The sequence below is a fragment of the Cervus canadensis genome, chromosome 20 (assembly GCF_019320065.1).
Source record: "Cervus canadensis isolate Bull #8, Minnesota chromosome 20, ASM1932006v1, whole genome shotgun sequence".
Classification (NCBI taxonomy): Eukaryota; Metazoa; Chordata; class Mammalia; order Artiodactyla; family Cervidae; genus Cervus; species Cervus canadensis.
The window spans coordinates 35,867,006-35,893,386 of record NC_057405.1 but is presented as its reverse complement, the minus strand read 5'-3'; the positions used below and the strand labels follow the sequence as shown (position 1 = coordinate 35,893,386).

At 37.7% G+C, this 26,381-nt stretch overlaps 1 protein-coding gene across 2 annotated transcripts in view; it reads left to right on the top strand.

The window, feature by feature from the left end:
* The window catches only part of ME1 (malic enzyme 1), a 252,142-nt gene that overhangs the window by 44,119 nt on the left and 181,642 nt on the right, over positions 1-26,381 (top strand). For both annotated transcript variants that reach the window (XM_043438919.1, XM_043438918.1), the window contains one exon: positions 4,120-4,269. In XM_043438919.1, the coding sequence (XP_043294854.1) occupies positions 4,120-4,269 (150 nt within the window). The remainder of the gene's footprint in view (positions 1-4,119; positions 4,270-26,381) is intronic.

Genomic DNA, 26,381 nt, shown 5'->3' with positions numbered 1-26,381 from the left:
ACACAGAGGTGATAATGGGTCAGCTGAAGAAAGGCTGACTAGGCTATTCAACCATGTGTATTTGCTTCTTAAACTTTACCATCCCTTCCATGTGTTTCTAAAGTCCTTCCTTTATTCTCTTCCATTTTTACTTTACATTCTTTTCCTGGGCCATTTTATCACTTGCCTCCTCAGAGCTAGTGACTTTTGTATTTTTTTTTTCCATTTATTTTTATTAGTTGGAGGCTAATTACTTTACAGTATTGTAGTGGTTTTTGTCAACATTGACATGAATCAGCCATGGATTTACATGTGTTCCCCATCCCGATCCCCCCTCCACCCCATCTCTCTGGGTCTTTCCAGTGCACCAGGCCCGAGCACTTTTATATTTTTATCACAGAATGTCCCTCAAATACTTACTGAGCATCAACTTAGTGTCAGGTGCTCTTTTCAATACTGGGATTAGAGACAATGATCTCTGCCCTCATGAAACTTAGGTACATTATTTTTGAAAAGTAGTAAATGGTAAAATAATGAATAAATTATTTAATATGCTAGAAAGTGACAAATGCTCATGAAAAAAAAAGAGAAGGTGGAGTATGGTAAGAGGGACTGAGAATGCAAGGGGGTGGGTAGGGTCACTCTGTGTTGTTTAGTTCCATGGTCAGGATGGGCTTCAGTGAGAAGGTGGGTTATGAGTGAGTAATGAAAGGCAGTGAGACAGCTGTCTCATGAGGAAGCTGAGGAGCAGTGTTCTTTTAGCTGGTGCATTCAGGGACCAACAGGGAGACGTGTGTCTGGAGCAGGATGAGTGAGCGGGAGAACGGTAGGTCAGGAGAGGAGGTTAGTGAGGTCATGGAGGACAGATGATTAAAGATGGATTATGGAGGCCATAGTTGTAAGACTTTTGCTGTTTCTCTGAGTGAAGGGGCTCATTCAAAGTTTTGAACAGAAGGTCAGCATGATCTGAGCTATATTTCTAGAAGACTTTGCAATGTTGAGAATAGAATATAAGATTATTTAGGAGACTTACAGGCAAAAGATGATGGTGATTTAGATCCTGGATGGTAGCAATGAAGGTATGTAGATTTGGATAGATCTTGAAGCAAAATCACTGCTGATGGTGACTGCAGCCATGAAATTAAAAGATGCTTACTCCTTGGAAGAAAAGTTATAACCAACCTAGACAACATATTAAAAAGCAGAGACATTACTTTGTCAACAAAGGTCCGTCTAGTCAAGGCTATGGTTTTTCCAGTAGTCAGGTATGGATGTGAGAGTTGGACTATAAAGAAAGCTGAGCACCGAAGAATTGATGCTTTTGAACTGTGGTGTTGGAGAAGACTCTTTAGAGTCCCTTGGACTGCCAGGAGATCCAACCAGTCCATCCTGAAGGAAATCAGTCCTGAATATTCATTGGAAGAACTGATGTTGAAGCTGAAACTCCAATACTTTGGCTACCTGACGCAAAGAGCAGACTCATTTGAAAAGACCCTGATGCTGGGAAAGATTGAAGGTGGGAAGAGAAGGGGATGACAGAGGATGATATGGTTGGATGGCATCACCGACTCAATTGGCATGAGTTTGAGTAAACTCCGGGAGTTGGTGATGGACAGGGAGGCCTGGTGTGCTGTGGTCCATGGGGTCGCAAGGAGTCAGACACGACTGAGCGACTGAACTGAACTGAACTGAAGCAAAGCCAGGTGGCGCTAGTGGTAAAGAACATGCCTGCCCATGCAGGAGACAAAAGATGCAGGTTCCATCCACGGGTTGGGAAGATCCCTTGGAGGAGGGCATGGCAACCCACCCCAGTATTCTTGCCGGGAGAATCCCAGGGACTGAGGATCCTGGAGGGCCACAGTCCATGGGGTCACAAAGAGTTGGACATGACTGAAGCAACTTAGCACTGAAGCCAAGCCAGCATCACCTCTCAATGTGATAGAGATGAGTGTTAGAGAGCCTCTTGAGCCCAGGAGAAAGCAGCAAAGAAAGGAAAAAAGGAATGATCAGTGAAAAAGGAAAATCGAGAGACTCTGGGGACCTGGACTTCAGGTAAAGAGAGTGTATGGAGCTGTAGGGAATACCACTTGTGTCAAGTGTCCTAAAATGTGTTGACTTAGCGATGATGATTTCCACATGGCTGGATCAGTGTTAGCATCATCTTTTAAAAGTCATCATTTTCTTCCCAGTTGTTAGTGTTGGGAACTGAAATAACATCTATTTGCCAAGCATTAGAATCCTCATGTCTCTAACTCCAGATTCTATGCATTTTCAACTATTCCAGAGAACAAGAATCAATGCAAAAAAGCTGGTAGGACTATTAAGGACAGTTTTGCAAGATTCTTCTAAGTTGTACCAAACAGTTGGAGTTTTACTGTATAAACCACTGAAGATTATAAGTAATATGATAAGGCTGATATTTTAAAAGATAATTCTGGTTCAGAAATGCCTCTAGAAAGAAAAAGACCTCTTGATCTAAATAATTAGAAAAGTCCCTTAAACTTTCTTACCTTAGTAATTTTTAGGGTCATTGTTAACATTCCGTAGTTATTTTCTGCTTGTCATTTTTCTTGGCTCTTCAGTACTGCAAATTAAACGATGAAGTCTTTAGTTAGTTAAGTTACTGTTTAAACTTTATCTATAGTGATATTTTTCATTTGTCTTTCATTTTAAAATAGGGATAAAGTCATTTGAATATTAAATAAAACTGTGCTGTTTTAGCACTGATTTTAGTGTTTGAATGACACCAGCTCAGGTTTATTGTTCTTTATTTTTTGTGATGATTAGGAATATTTCTTTGTTTTTTTTAAACTGCAACCTGATCCAATTTTTATTTTATTATTTTGGCTGCGCTGGGTCTTTGCTGTGGGGCTAGGGCTCTTCATTGTTGCACACGGGCTTTCTTTACTTGTGGTATGCAGGCTTCTCTGTTGAAGCATGGGCTCTGGAGAATGAGGGCCCTCTAGTTGCAACGTGCGAGCTTAGTTGGCCCATAGCATGTGGGATCTTAGTTCCCTGACCAGGGATCAAACCCGTGTCCTCTGCTTTGGAAGGTGGATTCTTAACTACTAGGCCACTGGGGAAGTCCCAGAAATATTTCTAAAGTCTTTTTTGATCAGATGTTTTCTATGTGACCTAAAAAATACTGTTTGTGTTCAGTAGCTGAGTCGTCTTTGCTACCATGGACTGCAGCACGCCAGGCTTCCCTGTCCTTCACCATCTCCCGGAGCTTGCTCAAATTCATATCCATTGAGTTAGTGATGCTGTCTAACCATCTTATCCTCTGCCGCCCCCTTCTCCTTTTGCCTTCAATTTTTCCCAGCATTAGGGTCTTTTCCAATGAGTTGGCTCTTCGCATGAGGTACTTGAAATATTGGAGCTTCAGCATCAGTCCTTCCAATGAATATTCACGGTTGATTTCCTTTAGCATTGACTGGTTTGATCTCCTTGCAGACCAGGAGACTCTAGAGTCTTCCCCAGCACCACAATTTGAAAGCATCAGTTCTTCAGCACTCAGCCTTCTTTATGGTCCAACTCTCACATCTGTACATGACTACTGGAAAAACCATAGCTTTGCCTATGTGGATCTTTGTTGGCAAAGTGATGTCTTTGCTTTTTAATACTTTGTCCAGGTTTGCCACAGCTTTCCTTCCAAAGGGCAAACATCTTTTAATTTCATGGCCACAGTCACCGCCCACAGTGATTTTAGAGCCTAAGAAAATAAAATCTGTCACTGCTTCCACTTTTTCCCCTTCTGTTTGCCATGAAGTGATGGGACCAGATGTCAGGATCTTCGTTTTTTGAATGTTGAATTTTAAGCCAGCTTTTTCACTCGCTTCTTTCACCTTCATCAAGAGGCTCTTTAGTGTCTCATTTTTGCCATTAGAGTGGCATCATCTACATATCAGAGGTTGTTATTTCTCCTAGCAATTTTGATTCTAGCTTGTAATTAATCTAGCCCAGCATTTCACATGATCTGCTCTACATGTAAGTTAAATAAGCAGGGTGACAATGTACAGCTTTGATGTACTCCTTTCCAGTTTTGAACCAGTGTATATGTTGTTGCAAACATTTAGTTTTATAAACAGCTATTTTATGACTGTGTTGGAATGTAGATCTAATTATGTCCAATTTCCACAGGTATCTTCTCTTAATGGATCTTCAAGATAGAAATGAAAAGCTCTTCTATAAAGTGCTGATGTCCGACATTGAGAAATTCATGCCTATCGTTTATACTCCCACTGTGGGTCTAGCTTGCCAACAATATAGTTTAGCATTTCAGAAGCCAAGGTATGTAAAATTTTATTTTAAATAAGGTTTGTGTCTTCATTTATTTTTTGTCAAGTTTTTGCTATAATTTAAAAAATTATGTAATGAAATAGAAGTTCAGAAAAATCTAAAGCTTCATTTGGGCTTCCATGGTGACTCAGACGGTAAAGAATCTGCCTGCAATGCAGGAGACCTGGGTTCGATCCCTGAGTTAAGATCCCATGGAGGAGGGCATGGCAACCCATTACAGCATTCTTGCCTGGAGAATCCCCACGGATAGAGGAATGTGGTGGGCTAAAGAACATTAAATATAAATGTATATATGACATTTTAAAATACAGTGTTTCATTCCTAGATTTAAGATCATGGGGAAGTTATTTTTTATAAACCAATTTATGTTTCCTTTTACAGATACTAAATGAACGTTTTTTGGGTAAAAAAGGTAGTTGATCATAACTAAGCTTGTCTTTGGGATAGTAATTGCCTCTATTATGTATACATTTTGCAACTTAAAGATTTCAGATTTTCCTGAAAATAAGGAGTATTGTTGTTGTTTAGTTGCTAAATTGTGTCCGACTTCTGTGATGCCATGGACTGTAGCTCATCAGGCTCGTCTACCTGTGGGATTTCTTAGGCAAGAATACTGAAGTGGGTTGCCATTTCCTTCTCCAGCAGATCTTCCTGACCCAGGGATTGAACTCAAGTCTCCTGAATTGGCAGGCGGGTTCTTTACCACTGATGGTAAAGACCCACCGTGGAAGCCCAAGGAGTATATTATTTCCTAAATTCAGAGTTGGCATTAAACAGGCTCTTTTGTTGATTTCCTTTAAGTGAAATTGTAATCATCTTTAAAGATGCGTAAAATTTAAAATGTAGTTTTTTAAAACCATGGCTTTACTTTATCAAATTACTTTAAATACTTTTGCAGCAAGGAACAATTGAAATAAATATTAATGCTTTTAACAGCAGCAACAACAAAAGCTCAAGTTGAATATTTATGTGCTGCTTATAGTTCTGAATTTAAAATAAAAAGAAATGTTTATAAGTTTATATCACAAATAAAAAAGCCTACTGTAAGTTTTGTCATTGAAAGGAATGTTTCACAGGTAAGATCTGAAAGTTAGTAGATTTCACAAAGGTGTATTGATGTAGTGATAATAATTTGCACACTTGTGCCAATTGCCTTTTGTATAAAGAAAATAATTAGCCACATTATCCCTTATATAAAGAGAATAATCAATTGTAGATGATCTGTTAAATTTTCTTAATAGCACATATCTATGTTGCATTTATATAATGGCTATGTTAACAGAGAATTTTTTTTTTCCTAGAAAAACAAGAGTTAAAATTTAGCTGGTAACTGTATTATGATGAATAATTCTTTTTTGAATATATAAATATTTTCTTTTTTAATTAAACAAGCAATACATGTTCACTATTGAAAAATGAAAAAATACAAATATACAAAAGAAAAAGTATTTTAAGACTACATAATGTCATGATAACGAAAAAACTCGACACAATACTGTTCCTTGTAGAAGGGATCATACTATATTAACTGTTCTTTACTTGTCAGGTTATAGGTAGGTAAGTAGATAGATAAATAAGTAGGAGAGGAGAGGGAGAGGCAGAGATGGGGCGAGACATTGCACAGCATTTGTATCAAAATGCTCACATGTGTTGATTTTAGGTGACATATTCATGGTATTCTATCAAATTTTCTGCAGTATTTCAAATTATTTTTTAATTTATTTTTTTGTTGAACAATAATTGCTTTACAGGATTTTGTTGTTTTCTGTCAAGCCTCAACCTGAATTAGCCATAGGTATACATATATCCCCTCCCTTTTGAACCTCCCCCCCATCTCCCTCCCCATCCTACGCCTGTTGATACAGAGCCCCTGTTTGAGTTTCTTAGCCATATTTCTTAGCCAAATTCCTGTTTTGCTATCTATTTTACATATGGTAATATAAGTTTCCATGCTACTCTTTTCCATACATCTCACCCTCTCCTCCCCTCTCCCCATGTCCACAAGTCTATTCTCTAAGTCTGTTTCTCCACTGCTGCCCTGTAAGTAAATTCTTCAGTACTGTTTTTCTAGATTCCATATATATGCCTTAGAATACAATGTCTATCTTTCTCTTTCTGACTTACTTCACTCTGTATAATAGGTTCTAGATTCATCCACCTCATCAGATCTGACTCAAATGCATTTTTTATGGCTGAGTAATATTCCATTATGTATATGTACCACAACTTCTTTATCCATTCATCTGTTGATGAGTATGTAGGTTGCTTCCATGTTCTAGCTATTGTAAATCATGCTGCAATGAATAATGGGATTATGTGTGTCTTTTTCAATTTTGGTTTCCTCAGGGTAGATGCCTAGGAGTGGGATTTCTGGGTCATATGGTAGTTTTATTCCTAGTCTTTTAAGGAATCTCCATACTGTCTTCCATAGTGGCTGTATCAATTTACATTCCCACCAACAGTGCAAGAGTGTTCCCTTTTCTCCACATCCTCTCCAGCATTTATTGTTTGTAGACTTTTTGATGATTGCCATACTGACTGGTGTGAGATGATATCTCATTGTATTTTTTATTTGCATTTCTTTAATAATGAGAGATGCTGAGCATCTTTTCATGTGTTTGTTAGCCATCTGTATGTCTTCTTTGGAGAAATGTCTGTTTAGGTCTTTTTCCCACTTTTGTATTGAGTTGTTTGTTTTTCTGGTATTGAGTTGTGTGAGATGCCTATATATTAATCCTTTGTCAGTTTTTTCATTTGCTGTTATTTTCTCCCATTCTGAGGGTTGTCTTTCCACCTTGCTTATAGCTTCCTTTGCTGTGCAAAAGCTTTTCAGTTTAATCAGGTCCTATTTGTTTACTTTTGTTTTTATTTCCATTACTCTAGGAGGTGGGTCGTAGAGGATCTTGTCCTCTATGAGTGTTCTGCCTATGTTTTCCTCTAAGAGTTTTATAGTTTCTGGTCTAACATGTAGGTCTTTGATCCATTTTGAGTTTATCTTTGGGTATGGTGTTAGGAAACGTTCTAATTTCATTCTTTTACATGTAGCTGTCCAGTTTTCCCAGCACCATTTATTGAAGAGGCTGTCTTTGCCCCATTGTATATTCTTGCCTCCTTTGTCAAATATAAGGTACCCATAGGTGAATGGGTTTATTTCTGGGCTTTCTATGTTATTCCATTGGTCTATGTTTCTCTTTTTGTGTCAATACCATACTGTCTTGATGACTGTAGCTTTGTAGTATATTCTGAAGTCAGGAAGGTTGATTCCTCCAGCTCCATTCTTCTTTTTCAAGATTGCTTTGGCTATTTGGGGTCGTTTGTTTTTCCATATGAATTGTGAAATTCTTTGTTCTAGTTCTGTGAAAAATGTCATTGGTAATTTGATAGGGATCGGGTTGAATCTGTAGATTGCATTTGGTAGTATAGTCATTTTCACAATATTGATTCTTCCTACCCAGGAACATGGAATATCTCTCCATCTGTTTATGTCATCTTTGATTTCTTTCATTAGTGTCTTATAATTTTCTGTGTACAGTTCTTTTGTCTCCTTAGGTAAGTTTATTCCTAGATATTTAATTCTTTTTGTTGCAATGGTGAATGGGATTGATTCCTTAAATTCTTTTGAGTTTTCATTGTTAGTATATAGAAATGCAAGTGATTTCTGTGTGTTGATTTTGTATCCTGCAACTTTGCTAAATTCACCGACTACCCCTAGTAATTTTCTGATACTATCTTTAGGGTTTTCTATGTAGAGTATCATGTCATCTGCAAACAGTGAGAGATTTGCTGCTTCTTTTATGATCTGGATTCCTTTTATTTCTTTTTCTTCTCTGATTGCTGTTGCTAGGACTTCCAGAACTATGTTGAATAATAGTGGTGAAAGTGGACACCTTTTTCTTGTTCCTCATCTTAGGGGGAATGCTTTCCATTTTTCACCATTGAGAATAATGTTTGCTGTAGGCTTATCATATATGACTTCCCTGGTGGCTCAAATGGTAAAGTGTCCGCTTGCAGTGCAGGAGACCCGGGTTTGATCCCTAGGTTGGGAAGGTCTCCTGGAGAAGGAAATGGCAACCCACTCCAGTACTCTTGCCTTCAAAATCCCATGGACAGAGGAGCCTGGTGGGCTACAGTCCATGGATCCCAAAGAGTCGGACATGACTGAGCAACTTCACTTTCTTTTCTATCATATATGGCCTTTACTATCTTGAGGTAGTTTCCTTCTATGCCCATTTTTTCAAGAGTTTTACTTACACATGGGTGCTGAATTTTGTCAAAGGCTTTTTCTGCATCTGTTGAGATGATCATATGGTTTTTAACTTTCAATTTGTCAATATGGTGTATCACATTGATTGTTTTGCATATATTGAAGCATCCTTGCATCCCTGGAATAAACCCAACTTAATCATGGTGCATGAGCTTTTTGATGTGCTGCTGAATTCTGTTTGTTAAAATTTTGTTGAGGATTTTTGCATCTGTGTTCATCAGTGATATTGGCCTGTAGTTTTCTTTTTTGTGTGTTGTCTTTGTCTGGTTTTGGTAACAGAGTGATGGTGGCCTCGTAGAATGAGTTTGGAAGTATTCCTTCCTCTGCAGTTTTTTGAAAGAGTCTTAGAAGGATAGGCATTAGCTCTTCTCTGAATGTTTGATAGAATTCTGTGAAGCCATCTGGTCCTGAGCTTTTGTTTTTTGGCAGATTTTGATAAGAGTTTCAGTTTCAGTGCTTATAATTGGGTTGTTCATAATTTCTGTTTCTTCCTGGTTCAGTCTTGGAAGATTGAACTTTTCTAAGAGTCTGTCTATTTCTTCTTCCAGGTTCTCCATATAGTTGTTCATGATAGTCTCTTATAATCCCTTGTATTTCTGCATTGTCTGTTGTAACCTCTCCTTTTTCATTTCTAATTGTGTTGATTTGATTTTTTCTTTTTTTCTTAATAAGTCTGGCTAAAGGTTTGTCAATTTTGTTCATCTTCTCAAAGAACCAACTTTTAGTTTTATTAATCTTTACTATTGTTTCTTTCATTTCTTTTTCGTTTATTTCTGGTCAGACCTTTATGATTTCTTTCCTTCTACTAATTTTGGGGGTGTTTGGTTCTTCTTTTTCCATTTGGTTTAGGTGTAAAGTTAGGTTGTCTATTCAATGTTTTTCTTGTTTCTTTAGGTAGGATTGTATAGCTATAAACTTCCCTCTTAGGACTGCTTTTTCTGCATCCCATAGGTTTTGAGTTGTTGTGTTTTCATTCTCATTTGTTTCTAGAAATTTTTTGATTTCCCTTTTGATTTCTTCAGTAACCTGTTGGTTATTGAGAAACATATTGTTTAATCTCCATGTATTCGTGTTTCCTACAGTTTTTTTCTTATAATCGATATCTAGTCTCATAGCATTGTGGTCAGAGAAGATGCTTGATACATTTTCAACTTTCTTACGTTTACTGAGATTTGATTTGTGACCCAAGATGTGGTCTATACTGGAGAATGTTCCATGTACACTTGAGAAGAAGGTGTATTCTTCTGCATTTGGGTGGAATGTCCTGAAGATAACAACGAGATCCATCTCATCTAATGTAACATTTAAGACTTGTGTTTCCTTATTAATTTTATGTTTTGATGATCTGTCCATTGGTGTGAGTGGGGTGTTAAAGTCTCCTACTATTATTGTGTTACTGTCAATTTCTCCTTTTATGTCTGTTAATGTTTGTCTTATGTATTGAGGTGCTCCTATGTTGGGTGCATTGATATTTACAATTGTTATGTCTTCCTCTTGGACTGATCCCTTGATCATTATGTAGTGTCCTTCCTTATCTCTTGTAATCTTCTTTATTTTAAGGTCTATTTTGTCTGATACGAGTATTGTTACTCCAGCTTTCTTTTGCTTCCTATTTGCATGGAATATATTTTTCCATCCTCTAATTTGCAGTCTATATGTGTCTTGAGGTCTGAAGTTGGTTTCTTGTCGACGTCATATATGTGGGTCTTGTTTTTTTATCCATTCAGCCAGTCATTGTCTTTTGGTTGGAGCTTTTCATCTATTTACATTTAAAGTAATTATTGATATATGTGTTCTGATTGCCATTTTCTTAATTGTTGGGGGTTGATTTTTGTAGATCTTTTTTCTTCTCTTGTATTTCTTGAGTATATAAGTCCCTTTAACATTTGTTGTAAAGCTGATTTGGTGGTACTGAATTCTCTTAACTTTTGCTTGTCTGAAAAGCTTTTTATTTCTCCATCAGTTTTGAATGAGATCCTTCCTGGGTACAGTAATCTTGGTTGTAGATTTTTCCCTTTCAGTACTTTAGATATATCCTGCCATTCTCTTCTGGCCTGCAGAGTTTCTGCTGGGAGATCAGGGTTTACATGTATGGGGTTTCCCTTGTATGTTACTTGTTGCTTTTCCCTTGTTGCGTTTAATATTCTTTCTTTGTGTTTAGTCTTTATTAGTTTGATTAGTATGTGTCTTAGCATGTTTATCTTGTATGGAACTCTTTGCACCTCTTGTACTTTATTGACTGTTTCCTTTTCCATGGTGGGGAAGTTTTCCACTATAATCTCTTCAAAAATTTTCTCATACCCTTTCTTTTTCTCTTCTTCTTCTGGGACCCCCCTATTATTTGAATGTTGGTCTGTTTGATATTGTCCCAGAGGTCTCTGAGACTATCCTCAGTTCTTTTCATTCTTTTTACTTTATTCTGCTCTTCAGAAGTTATTTCCACCATTTTATCTTCCAGCTCACTGATCCGTTCTTCTGCTTCAGTTATTCTGCTGTTGATTCCTTCTAGAGTATTTTTAATTTCAGTAATTGTGTTGTTTGTCTCTGTATGTTTATTCTTTAATTCTTCTGGGTCTTTGTTAATTGATTCTTAACATTTTCTCCATTCTGTGTTCAAGGTTTTTGATCATCTTTATTATCATTATTCTGAATTATTCTTCAGGTAGTTTGCCTATCTCCTCTTCATTTATTTGGACTTCTGTATTTCTAGTTTGTTCCTTCATTTGTGTAGTATTTCTCTGCCTTTTCATTATTTTTTTTTTAACTTACTGTGTCTGAAGTCTCCTTTTCCCAGGCTTCAAGGTTGAATTCTTTCTTCCTTTTGGTTTCTCCCTTCCTAAGGTTGGTCCAGTGGTTTGTGTAAGCTTCGTATAGGGTGAGATTTATGCTGAGTTTTCATTTGTTTGCTTTTTTTCCTCTAATGGGCAAGACTGAGTGAGGTGGTAATCATGTCTGCTGGTGATTGGGTTTGTATTTTTGTTTTGTTTGTTGTTTAGATGAGGTGTCCTGCACAGGGTGCTACTGGTGATTGGGTGATGCCGCGTCTTGAATTCATGTGGTTTCCCTTGTGTTAGTTCTCACTATTTGATACTCCCTGGGGTTAGTTCTCTGGTAGTCTAGGGTCTTGGAGTCCGTGCTCTCACTCCAAAGGCTCAGGGCTTGAGCTCGAGTTTCGTGTGGTTCTGTATATTCTTTTCCACTGGTCAGGTACTCCTGTCCACTCTGAGCTGGTGTTCTGCATGCACTTCTGTGTCTGAAGGTGTACTCCTGATGTATCTGTGGAGAGAGATGTGCTCCATGTCCACCTACTCCTCCGCCATCTTGTCCTCTTTTTTTTCCTTTGTGCTTTCTAGTTTCACTGGCTCATAAGATGGCCGGGCCCAGAGGCCTCCCGGCTGGTGCTTCAGACCCGAGTCTGTATGGCAAAATCAGTATTTGAGATGTAAAAGAACGCTTTACTAACAGAGAGAAAGTAAACTTTCCACAATTGTTTGTAAATGACCACTTTATGGCAGTTTTCTGTCATGTTGATCTTTAATGTGTATATTTTGTTAAATTTTTGATGATTTTTGAAGATATTGAGATAATACTTGAAATGTTTCAGGTAAATAATGAAACAGTTGATTTTGACATTTAAATACATTACAAAATGATCACCACAGTAAGTTGTCTAGTAACTATCTGTCCCTATACAAAGTTATTACAGTATTATTGACCATATTCCTTATGCTGTATATTATATCCCTGTGACTTAACTGAAAGTTTGTACCTCTTAATCTTCTTCACCTTTTTTGCCCAATTTCCCACCCTGCCCACCTGTGATAACCACCTGTTTGTTCTTTGTATGTATTAGTCTGTTTTCTCTCTGTTTATTTTGTTTTTTAGATTCAACATATTAGTGACATCATATGATATTTGTCTTTCTCTTGATTTATTTCACTTAACGTGATACCCTGGATCCTCCCAGTTATTCCAAATAGCAAGATTTAATCCTTTTTATGAGTAATATTCCATTGTGTGTGTGTGTGTATGTATGTGTGTATGTATGTATGTGTGTGTGTGTGTGCATATGACCATAATGTGGTGTCAGTCATTCAGTTATGTCTGACTCTTTGCGACCCCGTGGACTGTAGCCCACCAGGATCCTCTGTCCATGGGATTTTCCAGGCAAGAATACTGGAGTGGGCTGCCATTCCCTTCTCCAGGGGATCTTCCCAAACCAGGGATCAAAACCTGGGTTTTCTGCAATGCAGGCAGATTCTTTACCATCTGGGCCACAGGGGAAGTTCACATGTGACCATATATACAGTAAATATAAATATGTATATATCATCTTTTTTATCTATTCATCTATCACTAGACACTTAGTTTACTTCTATATCTTGGCTGCTGTAAATACTGCTGCAATGTACATTTTCTTCGAGTATATACCCAGAAGTGAAATAGCTGGATCATGTGGTAGTTCAGATTTTAATTTTTTTGAGGAATCTCCATACTATTTTCTATAGTGGCTGCAGCAGTGTGCAGTCTTACCAGTGTTCCCCTTTCTCCACATTCTCACCAACACTTGTTAATTTGTTGTCCTTTTGCTGATAGCCATTCTGACAGGTGTTAGATGGTATCTCATTGGTGGTTTTGATTTGTGTTTCCCTGATAATTAGTGATGTTAATAATCTTAATTTGTTTTAGATGTTAATCCCTTATTGGATATATATTTGCTATATCTTGGGTGAGTTTTGCTTTGTCTACCTCCTAGGCCACTGGTTTGTTCTTCTGTACCATCTAATCAACTGCTAAATCTTTGTACCATCTAATTCAGTCCTTCCAGTGTGTTTTTCTATCAGTTATTCTTCAACTCTGATTGGTTCATTGTTAGCATTTTTTAACTCTTTGTTGACATTTTCACTGTTTTCATCCATTCTTCTTCCAACTTTGGTGATCATCCTTATGATCGTTACCTTGAATTCTTTTTTAAGTGTATTACTTATCTCTGTTTCATTTAGGTCATTTTCTGAGATTTTGTCTTTGTTCTTTCAGTTGGGACATTGTCCTCTGTCTTCTCATTTTATCTAATTCTCTTTTTGTATCTGTGTAGTACTTAAGTCTGTTATGTCTCCTAGTCTTGGAAAAGCAGTCTTATGTAGGAGACATTCCATGAGTCCTAGCAATGCACTCCTCTCTGGTCATTAGAGCTGTGTGCTCTGGGAGTACTTCCTATGTGGGCTGCATGTGCCATTAGTTGGGGTGGAGCTGACTTCCCCCTGCCCAGCCCGGTGTGGTTACTGTAGGTACAGCGGAGGGTGGGGCAGGCCCCAGAGTTAATGGGCTGTAGGGAGGATTCGAGGATGGTGCTTGCCAACATCTGTATCAGCATGGTACAATGAGAGACCCAACCCCAGGGGGGTCCCAGCTGCCTCCTGTCTCCTTGGAATGCTTTCCAAGATCAACAGGTGGGTCTTACACAGGCACCTCTCAAATTACTACCATTGTGCTAGGATTCAGCTTGTGAGATTTTCTTCTCACTCTTTAAGGGGGAGTCTCTGGTTCCTGTCTCTCCTGCTCTCTCAAATGTAAGTGTCACTGGTTTTCAAAGCCAGATGTTCTAGGGACTTATCTTCTGGTACAGGATCCCCAGGCTGGGGAGCCCAGAGTGGGCCTCAGACACTTTGTTCCTCGGGGAGCACCACTGTGGTTGTGATATTCTTCCTGTTTGTGGGTGGCCAGCAGGGTCATGTGGGTCCTGAGTAAGCTGTGTCTTTAGTTCTATGTATCCATTTCATTGTGGCTCCTCTTTCTGTATATTTCAGTTCAGTTCAGTGCTCAGTTGTGTCCAACTATTTGTGAGCCCATGGACTGCAGCACACCAGCCTTCCCTGTCCATCACCAACTCTCAGAGCTTACTCAAACTTATATCCATTGAGTCAGTGATGCCATCCAACCATCTCATCCTCTGTCATCCCCTTCTCCTCCCACCTTCAGTCTTTCCTAGCTTCCTGGTCTTTTCTAATGAGTCAGTTCTTCACATCAGGTGGCCAAAGTATTGGAGTTTCAGCTTCAGCATCAGTCCTTCCAATGAATATTCAGTACTGATCTCCTTTAGGATGGACTGGTTGGATCTCCTTGCAGGCCAAGGGACTCTCGAGTCTTCTCCAACACCACAGTTCAGAAGCATCAATTCTTTGGTGCTTAGCTTTCTTTATGGTCCAGCTCTCACATCCATATGTGACTACTGGATAAAACCACAGCTTTGACTAGATGGACTTATTTTTGGCAAAGTAACGTCTCTGCTTTTTAATATACTGTCTAGGTTGGTCATAGCTTTTCTTCCAAGGAGCAAGTGTTTTTTAATTTCATGGCTGCAGTCACCATCTGCAGTGATTTTGGAACCCCCTAAAATAAAGTTTCTCACTGTTTCCATTGTTCCCCCATCTATTTGCCATGGAGTGATGGGATCAGATGCCATGATCTTAGTTTTTTGAATGTTGAGTTTTAAGCCAACTTTTTCACTCTCCTCTTTAACTTTCATCAAGAGGCTCTTTCGTTCCTCTTCATTTTCTGCCATAAGAGTGGTGTCATCTGCATATCTGAGGTTATTGATATATCTCCCGGCAATCTTGATTCCACCTTGTGCTTCATCTAACCCAGCATTTCACATGATGCGTTGCAAAATGTTATATATCTTTAGTTGTGAAAAATCTTTTCTGCTAGTCTTTTGTTGTTATTGTTCAGTTGCCAAGTCATGTCCAGCTCTTTGCGACCCCATGGACTGCAGCACGCCAGGCCTCCCTGTCCATCACCAACTCCCGGAGTTTACTCAAACTCATGTCCATTGAGTCGGTGATGCCATCCAACCATCTCATCCTCTGTCGCCTCCTTCTCCTCCTGTCCTCAATCTTTCCCAGCATCAGGGTCTTGTCCAACAAGTTGGCTCTTCATATCAGGTAGCTGAAGTATTGGAGCTTCCAGTTCAGCATCAGTCCTTCGAGTGAGTATTCACGGTTGATTTCCTTTAGGATTGACTGGTTTGATCTCCTTGCCATCCAAGGGACTCTTAAGAGTCTTCTGCAGCCACAATTCGAAAGCATCAGTTCTTTGGTCCTTAGCCTTCTTTATAGCCCAGCTCTCACGTCTGTACATGACTACTGGAAGAGCCATAGCTTTGACAATACGGACCTTTGTTGACAAAATAATGTCTCTGATTTTTAATATGCTGTGTAGATTTGTCATAGCTTTTCTTCCATGGAGCAAGTATCTTTTATTTTTTTATTTGTAAAATATATGTATCTTATTGAAGTATAGTTGACTTACAGTGTTGCAGCTGCACAGCAAGGTGATTCAGTTCTAAAAACACACATATATTATTTTTGAAATTATTTTCCAGCATAGGTTATTACAAGATATTGACTGTAGTTCCCTGTTCTATACAGTAGAACTTTGTTACTTGTTGCATATCTACTTTTTTATTGGAAATCTTGCATTCTACTCATACTAAGTCAAACAAGTAGAATCAAAATGTTGTAATTTTTTTTAGTTAGGCAAAAATTCATTTTCATAAAATATATATATATTATATATATATATATATTATATATATATATATATATATACACACAAAAGCTTTTCTACTACACTTGATAAAGGCTGGAGAAAGAACAAAAAAAAGAGGAGATGGAGAAATTGGAGAACATAGAGTAAATGAAATGGAAGCACTGAATATGAAATAGAAAAAGTGAAACAAACTAGGTAAAAGTAAAAAAATCATCATACAGTTCAGTTGTTTTTAAACATGACTACTGATTATAAACATATCTGGAACTCTGGAGAAAAAAAGCCATACCTGAGCATTTGTATTTTTCAAAAAATTTCAAGATAATTCTGATATGCATCTGAATTTTAAAAAGTGGTAACAGGTTTTTCTATTAGATCTTAGTTTTGGTGATTTAGAATTCTATTATTTTTCTGTTGACCAATCATAATACAGTGGTATTAAGTGAGTAATAGTTAAATAATCACAATAGTAAAAGATGTTCATCAGTTTTCACAATCAGTAGCCAGACAGAAAATAAAAGATAATTACAATTGCAAGCCATAATGGGAACATGGATTATCTTAACAATATAAAATAATTACATACAATTTGAGGGGGTCAAGCAGAGTGATGTGGTAAGTGGAATTGCATACATGGACATGGACATGACATCCACCTAGTCAGTCTCTGTCTTTTGGTTGGTGCATTTAATCCATTTACATTTAAGGTAATTATTGATATGTATGATCCTATTACCATTTTCTTAATTGTTTTGGGTTTATTTTCTGTAGGTCTTTTCCTTGTCTTGTGTTTCCTGCATAAATTTAGCATTTGTTGTAAGGCTGGTTTGGTGGTGCTAAATTCTCTTTAACTTTTGCTTCTCTGAAAGCTTTTGATTTCTCCATCAAATCTGAAGGAGAGTCTTGCTGGGTGGAGTATTCTTGGTTGGAGGTTATTCCCTTTCATCCCTTTAAATATATCTTGTCATTTCTTTCTGGCTTGTGGAGTTTCTCTTGAGAAATCAGCTGATAGCCAGATGGGAGTACCCTTGTATGATACTTGTTTTTCCCTTGTTGCTTTTAATATTTTATCTCAGTCTTTAATTTTTGTCAGTTTGATGACTGTGTGTCTCAGAGTGTTCCTCCTTGGGTTTCTCCCTCCTGGCACTCTCTGTGCTTCCTGGACTTGGTTGACTATTTCCTTTCCCATGTTTAGGAGGTTTTCAGCTATTATCTCTTCAAGTGTTTTCTCAGGTCTTTTCTCTCTCTCTTCTCCTTCTGCGAATGTTGGTGCATTCAGTGTTGTCCCAGAGATCTCTTAGGCTGTCTTTATTTCTTTGCTTTCTTTTTTCTGTATTCTGTTCTGCAGCAGTGATTTCCACCATTCTGTCCTCCAGGTCATTTATCCATTCTTCTGCTCAGTTATTCTGCAGTTGATTCTTTCTAGTGCATTATTCGTCTCTGTTTGTTCTTTGGTTCTTTGGTAAACATTTCTTGCGTCTTCTCAATCTTTGTCTCAATTCTTTTCCCGAGATCCTGGATCATCTTCACTCTTATTATTCTGAATTCTTTTTCTGGAAACTTGCCTATCTCCACTTAATTTAGTTGTTTTTCTGGGGTTTTATCTTGTCCCTTCACCTGTGACATAACTTTCTGCTTTTTCATTGTGATTAACTTCCTGTAATATGTTTTTGTTTTAGCCACTGTGAGACTGTGCTTCTTGCTTCTTCAGTCTGCCCTCTGATGGCTGAGGCTAAGAGGCTTGTGTAAGCTTCTTGAGAGGGACTGGCAATGGGAGAAACTGGGTCTTGCTCTGGTGGGCAGGGCCTTACTTAGTAAAGCTTTAATCCAGTTATCTGCTGATGAGTGGGCTTGCATGCCCTCCCTAGTAGTTTTGCCTGGGGTGACCCAGCCCTGTGGTCTATGGGCTCTACAGCAGGGTTACTATCAGAGAGTTTACACCAAAGGGGACCTTCCAGTGCCCCCGTCTCTGTGGTGAGCCTCTGCCAACCCACACCACCACAGGAGGCCCTCCAACACTAGCAGGTAGTTTTGGTTCAGTCTCCTCTGGGGTCACTGCTCCTCTCCTCTGGGTCTTGGTGTGCACAAAATTTTGTTTGTGCCCTCCAAGACTGGAGTCTGTTTCCCCCAGACCTCTGGAAGTCCTATAATTAAATCCTGCTGGCCCTCAAGGCCAGATTCCCTGGGGATTCCCAGTGTCTTTGTTGGGTACCCAGGCTGGGAAGCCTGATGTGGGGTTCAGAACCTTCACACCAGTGTGAGAACTTCTTTGGTATTATTGTTCTCCAGTCTGTGAGTCACCCACCCTGCAGGTATGGGATTTAATTTTATCATGTTGCGCCGCTCCTACTATCTTGCTGCGGCTTCTTTGTCTTTGGATGTGGGGTATCTCATTTTTGATAGTTTCCAGCATCCTCTTATTGATGGTTGCTCAGCATAGTTGCAATTTTGGTGTTCTTGCAGGAGGAGATGAGCACAAGTCCTTCTATTCCACTATCTTGAACGGGAAGCCTCGCAAGTGTCTTTAATTTCATGGCTGTTGTCACCGTCCATAGTGATTTTGGAGACCAAGAAAATAAAGTCTGTCAGTGTTTTTGTTTTTCCCCATCTATTTGCCATGAAGTGATGGGACCAAATGATCTTAGTTTTTTGAATGTTGAGTTTTAAGCCAGCTTTTTCACTCTCCTTTTTCATCTTCATCAAGAGGCTCTTTAGTTCCTCTTCACTTTCTGCCATAAGGGTGGTATCATCTGCATATCTGAAGTTGTTGATATTTATAGCAATCTTGATTCCAGCTTATGAGTCATTCAGCCTGGCATAGGGCCTGATGTACTCTGCATATAAGTTAAATAAGCTGGGTGACAGTATACAGCCTTGACATACTCCTTTCCCAATTTTGAACCAGTCCATTATTTCCTGTCCAGTTCTAACTGTTGTTTCTTGACCTGCATATGGATTTGCCTGCAATGCAGGAGACCTAGGTTCGACCCCTGGGTTGGGACGATCCCCTGGAGGAGGACCTGGCAACTCACTCTAGTATTCTTGCTTGGAGAATCCCCATGGGCAGAAGAGCCTGGTGGGCTACAGCCCATAGGGTTGCAAAGAGTAGGGCATGACTGCGTGAGTAAGCACAGGTTTCTCAGGAGGCAGGTACGATGGTCTGATATTCCCATCTCTTTCTTAATTTTCTCCTGTTTTTTGTGATCGACACAGTCAAAGGCTTTAGTGTAGTTAATGAAGCAGAAGTAGATGTTTTTCTGGAATTCCCTTGCTTTCTCTATGTTCCAACAGATGTTGGCAATTTGATCTTTGGTTCCTCTGGCTTTTCTAAATCCAACTTGTACATCTGGTAGTTCTCAGTTCACATACTGTTGAAGCCTATCTTGAAAGATTTTGAGCATTACCTTGCTAGCATGTGAAATGAGTGCAGTTTTAAGGTAGTTTGAACTTTCTTTGGCACTGCTATTCTTTGGGGTTGGCATCCCTAGTCTTTAGGTTGTCTTGGTGACGCTAGTGGTAAAGAACCTGGCTGCCAATGCAGGAGATGTAAGAGACATGAGTCTGGTCCTTGGGTCGGGAATATCCCCCAGAGAATGGCATGGCAACCCACTCCAGTAGTCTTGCCTGGAGAATCCCGTGGACAGAGACATCCCCTGGAGAGTGACAGTCCATGGGGTTGCACAGAGTTGAACAACTTTAGCATGCACGCATGCACATAGGGAGTTGCTCTTTAAGCAGTTGTGACTTTGGTGTGCTCATGGAGGAGGTGAGTTTAGGGCCATCCTGATCCCACACCCCAACAGTTCTGTAGTAGAATAATTCTCATGTCTTCTTTTATGATTATGAGAAAAGCAACCTGGTTGGAAATGTGTTACATGGCATCTATTTAGATATTATATTAGGAAGGAAATTGTGATTGTGTTTGAATAGTGATGGATTTTTCAGGTGTCTTTTAACATCTATATTATTTTTTAATTAATTTTTATTGGAGTATAGTTGCTTCACAATGTAGACTATTTTTTTTAAGTCAAAATTAACTAATGTCTTTTTAGCATTTCGTATTGCAACAGTAGGTATTCTAAGACATTTAGAAACTAAACAGAAGGATTATACCCCTTATTATATTTAGTTTGTGAGTTTGATGGTAGCAATTAGGAACATAATTAGTGAAAGTTAAGCATTAATAGTACAAGTACTGAGCTTAATGCAGTTACAAACAGGTATATCTTTTGATCTTATACTTTTTAATAAATCTTAATGACATGATACTTTCCTGTGGCTAGATTTTTATTTTTCATTTTGAATATGGCACTAAAATCTACTGGGCATCCAAAAATAAATTCTTATATGAATAACTCTACTTCTAACATTTTTCCTTGAGGTATGATGCTGGAATATTCATTTATTGGTACTGTATGGAATTTCTTTTCTCTTTGGCATGGATATATTGTGTGGATATTTCAAGGTGTTGTGGATAATGATTTTTTAAGGCTGTTGATGATTTTGTTTAGATTATCTTGTTCCCATAATATTCAGTTCTTGCAGAATTTTCAGTATTTGGTAATGCAGTTTGTTTATGTCAGTATACTTAATTGTGGCTAATTTGTAGATAGAGGTGTCATTTTTGGAAGCTAAAGACAATTCTTTTTTATATTTTTGCAGAATGCTGACCCCACTGTATTACTTACTTGTATTCTGTGAAACCGTTTTTAAAGAAAAGTTTTGTGGAAATTGATAATGCAGGTATATGTAAAGGACAGCTAAAGTAGTTTTGTGTAATTTCTTTGGAAATATTTCTACCTGCTATATTTTACCTGCATTTTCCAAGAATCATCTCCCTTTCCTGAGTTCTTATTAGCTGCATATCACTTTACCATGCCTTTGGCTGTTAATCATGTTCCTACTTTTTGATATTTTGAATGTTATATCAAGGTACTTGGTCTCTTTCTTTTTTAATTTTATTCATTTCAGTTTTTCAGTTAAGGTAAAATGGACATATGCTATTAGTCCCAGGTATATAATGTAATGATTCAGGATTTGTATATGTTGTGAAATGATCAACACAGTAAGTCTACTTCACATCCATCACCATACATAGTTACAAAAAAACTGTTTTCCTGTGATGAGAACTATTAAGATACACTCTGTTAGCAGCATTCAAATATGTAAAGCAGTATTATTAACTATAGTTGCTATGTGTATATTACATCCCCAGGCCTTACTTATTTTGTAGCTCGAAGTTTGTAACTTTTGACCTTTACCCACATCTCCTCATCCCCCACACCCCATTTCTGGCAATAGATAGTCTCTTCCATCTACAAGCTAAGTTTGTTTTTTTTTTTCTTTTGGTTTCTTTTGTTGTCATTTTACTCTTCAGTTCAGTTGCTCAGTCGTGTCCAACTCTTTGTGACCCCATGAACTGCAGCACGCCAGGCCTCCCTCTCCATCACCAACTCCCGGACTCCACCCAAACCCATGTCCATTGAGTCAGTGATGCCATCCAACCATCTCATCCTCTGTCGTCCCCTTCTCCTCCTGCCCTCAGTCTTTCCCAGCATCAGGGTCCTTTCCAATGAGTCAGCCCTTGGCATCAGTTGGCCAGAGTATTGGAGTTTCAGCTTCAACATCAGTCCTTCCAATGAACACCCAGGACTGATCTCCTTTAGGATGGACTGGTTGGATCTCCTTGCAGTCCAAGGGACCCTCAAGAGTCTTCTCCAACACCACAGTTCAAAAGCATCAATTCTTTGGCGCTCAGCTTTCCTTATAGTCCAACTCTCACATCCATACATGACTACTGGAAAAACCATAGTCTTGACTAGACACACCTTTGTTGACAAAGTAACATCTCTGCTTTTTAATATGCTGTCTAGGTTGGTCATAACTTTCCTTCCAAGGAGTAAGCATCTTTTAATTTCATGGCTGCAGTCACCATCTGCAGTGATTTTGGAGCCCCCCAAAATAAAGTCAGCCACTGTTTCCCCATCTATTTGGCTCTTCATTTAGTTGCCACTGGATTGTAAGCATCTAGAGAGAAGGGATAATATTTTATAAATAATTACTGTATTTCCCATGCTATTTAAGCTTAGTGTCTGGTTTGTCTTGAATATGTTGTTTTTTTACCTCATAGAAATAGTAACTTAATATTACTCTATTCATCCACTCACAAAGAAAAACAAAGTATTGATTATTTATTTCTCCTACTGTTTTAAGCATACTGTTCTAACAGGCAAATTCTCATAAATAATAGATCTGAAATAAATTAGCTTCATTTCAAGAAATAAGGCTGTGAGGAATAATATTTTGATTAAATAGAGACCGTACAACCTTAATGGAGTTTCCCTCATAGCTCAGGCAGTAAAGAATCCGCGTGCAATGCAGGAGACCTGGGTTCAATTCATGGGTCAGGAAGATCCCCTGGAGAAGGAAATGGTAACCCACTCCAGTATTCTTGCCTGGAAGATCCCATGGACAGAGGAGCCTGGAGGGCTACAGTCCATGAGGTCACAAGAGTCAGACAAGACTTAGCAACTAAACCACCATACAACTTTAAGCACTTACTATATGCCTTTCAACTACTCATCTTTGTACTGAACATCACTGATATGATTTTGGCAAAAAAAAATGAGCTAATACAACAGTTTGTTGGTGACAGGTTTTTTAAAAAAAATTTCCATAGTCTGATCCAACTAGTATCATTAATTGGTTGGCCAAAAATGAGGTGAAAAAGCATTCAGTGCTCAAATTAATCAAAGGAAAGTGGGATTAATTAAAATTAAACAGGACCCTTTATTGTAAGATTTCTCAGACTAATATATGTTTTGCAAGTTTTTTGAATGAGGGAAATTAGGTTTAATCTGGATAATATATTTAGCATAATCTTGACACAAAGTAGTTTTTCCCAAGTGGTGGTTATTACAACTGGTATTACTGTAACTCCTGGATTTCTTGATGACTAAATGGATGATGGTATCATTCACCGAGTTTTGAAATAACCAAATATGTTTGTAAGGGAAGTAGAAAGTTCTTTTGGGGACATGTTGAATGTTTTTTCTTCCTGGGCATTTTATTTTTTACTGAAGTATATAAATGTATATATATATACTATATATATATATTTCACATTCTTTTCCATTATGATTTCTTACAGGTTATTGATTATAGTTCCCTGTGCTATAAGTAGGGCCTTGTTGTTTATTTTGTATATAGTAGTTTGTATCTGCTAGTCCCAAACTCTTAATTTATTCCTTTTTCCTTTTGGTAACCATAAATTTGTTTTCTATATCCATGAGTCTGTTTCTGTTTTATAAGTAACTTCATTTATATCATTTTTTAGATTCCACATATAAGTGACATGATATCTGTCTCTCTGTTTCTGAGTTAACTTCACTTCGTATGATAATCTCTTAAGTCCACCCATATTGCTGCAAATGACATTATTTCATTCTTTTTTATGGTCGAGTAGTATTCCCTTGTATATGTTTACCACATCGTTTTTATCCATCCATCTGTCAATGGACACAGGTTGCTTCCATGTCTTGACTATTGTAAATAGTGCTCCTGTGAACATGGGGTGCATATATCTTTTTGAATTACAGTTTTGTCTGCATACATGCCCAGGGGTGGGACTGCTGGATAATACGGCAACTCTGCTTTCTGTTTTTGTTTTAAGGAACCTCCATACTGTTTGCATAGTGGCTGACCCAGTTTACATTCCAACCAACAGTATAGGAGGATTCTGTTTTCTCACTCTCTGCAGCATTTATTATTTGTAGACCCTTTAATTCTGACTGGTATAAGGTGATAATCTCGCTTTGTGGTGGCCCAAAAGTTCATTCAGGTTTCTCTGCAAGAGGTTACAGAAAAACCCAAATAAACTTTTGGGCCAACTCAGAGTTTTGATTTCCATTTCTCTAATAATTAATGAAGTTGAGCATCTTTTCATGTGCCTCTTGGACATCTGTCAAGACATGCTGAGTTTTAAATGTCTTTGGGACTTCCAAATTGAGGGGGTTGTCTAAAAGGCAGTTAAATGTATAGACCTGGAACTTTATAACTTAATAGATAATGTACTCAAGGATCCTAATATTTTAACTCACACATGAGATATACTACATAAAGGGCACATATTTTGATTTTTACAATGATGAAGATGATTAAAAAGACTAATTGTCAAAGACAATCAATACGATACAGGTTTTTTGCTTTCTTTTTTCCCCAGAAAATTATTAGAGGAGTGCATAGAAGGAAATACTAAGATAAACCAAAGAAAAATACTAAGAAAGTTTTTCTGTATTTATTGTTTATTTGTAAATATATTTCCTTTTGGAGAAGGAAATAGCAACCCACTTCCGTATTCTTGCCTGGAGAATCCCATGGACAGACAGGAGCCTGGCAGGCTACTATCCATGGGGTCGCAGTTGTCAGACACAACTTAGCAACTAAACCACATACTTCCTTTGGAATTCCAAAAAGGACTTGAAGTGTGTTATTTGTTATTTAAATTGAACTAAACTTTGTTACCTTACGTGTAATTTCTTATGAGGATGTCTACCTAGTAGTACAGAAATGGTCATAAACATGACTATGATTTGATCATGGTTATCACAGTGGAAACAGTTTCTGCAAGTTTGCCAAGAGGTCAGCAAATTTTGTAGTGTTTTGGGGTGAGGGTGTTGGTGAATTGATATTTGTTTTGTGAAATAGCAGTAAGAAAAAATGCTTAAAAGGGGTAAATGTAAAAAGAAACCTTCCCAAAGCCAATACTCCTTTAACCCAAGCATATTCTCATATGCTACAGATTGAATAATTAGAATAGCTATCAAATGTATAGCTAATAGAATGGACACTTTCATATTGTATTCTGTTTTATAAATTTTCTCATTTTAAATCTACCTAGTTTTACTCACAAATCTTTTTTTATAATGTACTGCACAGTTTTGTGATAGCAATTAAGCTATTGGTGTTTTAATTAACTCAGTAATGAATTATAAATAAGGAGAATTTAAATTGCTTATGGAAAATATGATTTCACAGCCTATTTTAATAGCTATGAGTTAAATGTTTAACCCCTAAGGCTGTGGTGCTTTGAGTAGTTTTATTTTTTGTGATCTGATTGTGGTCCATTGTGATGTAAACTGCCAAGTGATCCAGTGTCCAGAGGTTAATAGACATCTCTTGATCTCCTAGGTCATCTTACTTCCAGAGCTAAGGAGTTTCTGGGAAGGGATCAGAGGAGGTCCTAAATCTCTTAAGTAGTCCTGGATATAGAGTGGCCCAGGTGGACCAGAACTATTCTCAACTGAGAATAGCTTCTTTCTTTTAAGCCACTTTAACATCTTTGGAAATACAGGGAATATTTTTGGCTTATAGCTCTGGTTCAGTTTGTAATTTTCATTTTTTATTGTATTGGAAGCTTCTATTCCTATAGTTTTATTGTTTTAGAGTCTCTAGAAATTGAAATAGTTGGTATTTAAGAGAACAACTAATTTTTAATGCTTCTAGAAAAGTAAGCATTTAAATGTTCTATATTAATAAGCTTTTTTACCCTTACCCATACCTCCTATGGTAATATACCTTTGTTTTGGATTTATACTTATTCCAAAATATTCTTTTGTTCATTTATTTCTTTTCCCATGACAGAGGCTGAATATTTGCATCTTTTGTTTCTACAGCACTACATGGTGAAATTTTTTTTCCAAAAGGATGAAACAAATTATTGGAATATTTGGACTAGTTCAGGCCTCTTAATTCCTCTCTTGATTACTGTTACCTCAGTGGATTTTTTAGAGATAATTATTTGCAAAAAGTTGATTTTCATTTATTGAGATTTAGAGGTTGTACGAATTAATTCGAATTGACTATTTTTTCTGAGCAGACTGTCATATTTATGAAAGTGTACGAATATATGTGATTTGTGTTAATAAGAGTGAGTAGAGTAGCCTGTTATCTTAAGTACTAGAAATTCAGTGTGTGCCCACAAGTAGCTTAAAATACCAAACTATCTTCTTTCTTAAGTAATTCCTTAATTACGAAAAATCTGGAGAATGGAAAAAATGTAGGCATGATTCAGACATTATTTTTTCACATCAGGATCTAAGTATTATCTAAATGTATGCATAGACATGTAACTCTTTTGCAAGGCAATGAAACTTATCTTTTACTGTAAAAGACCCTTAAAAAGTGCATCGTAACAGTTCATTGAATCTCCATATTCAGCTGGAGACTTTATGTGTGGAAAACTTGAATGGAAATTTAAGTTTAGGATCCAAAAATAACTTTGCTACAATCT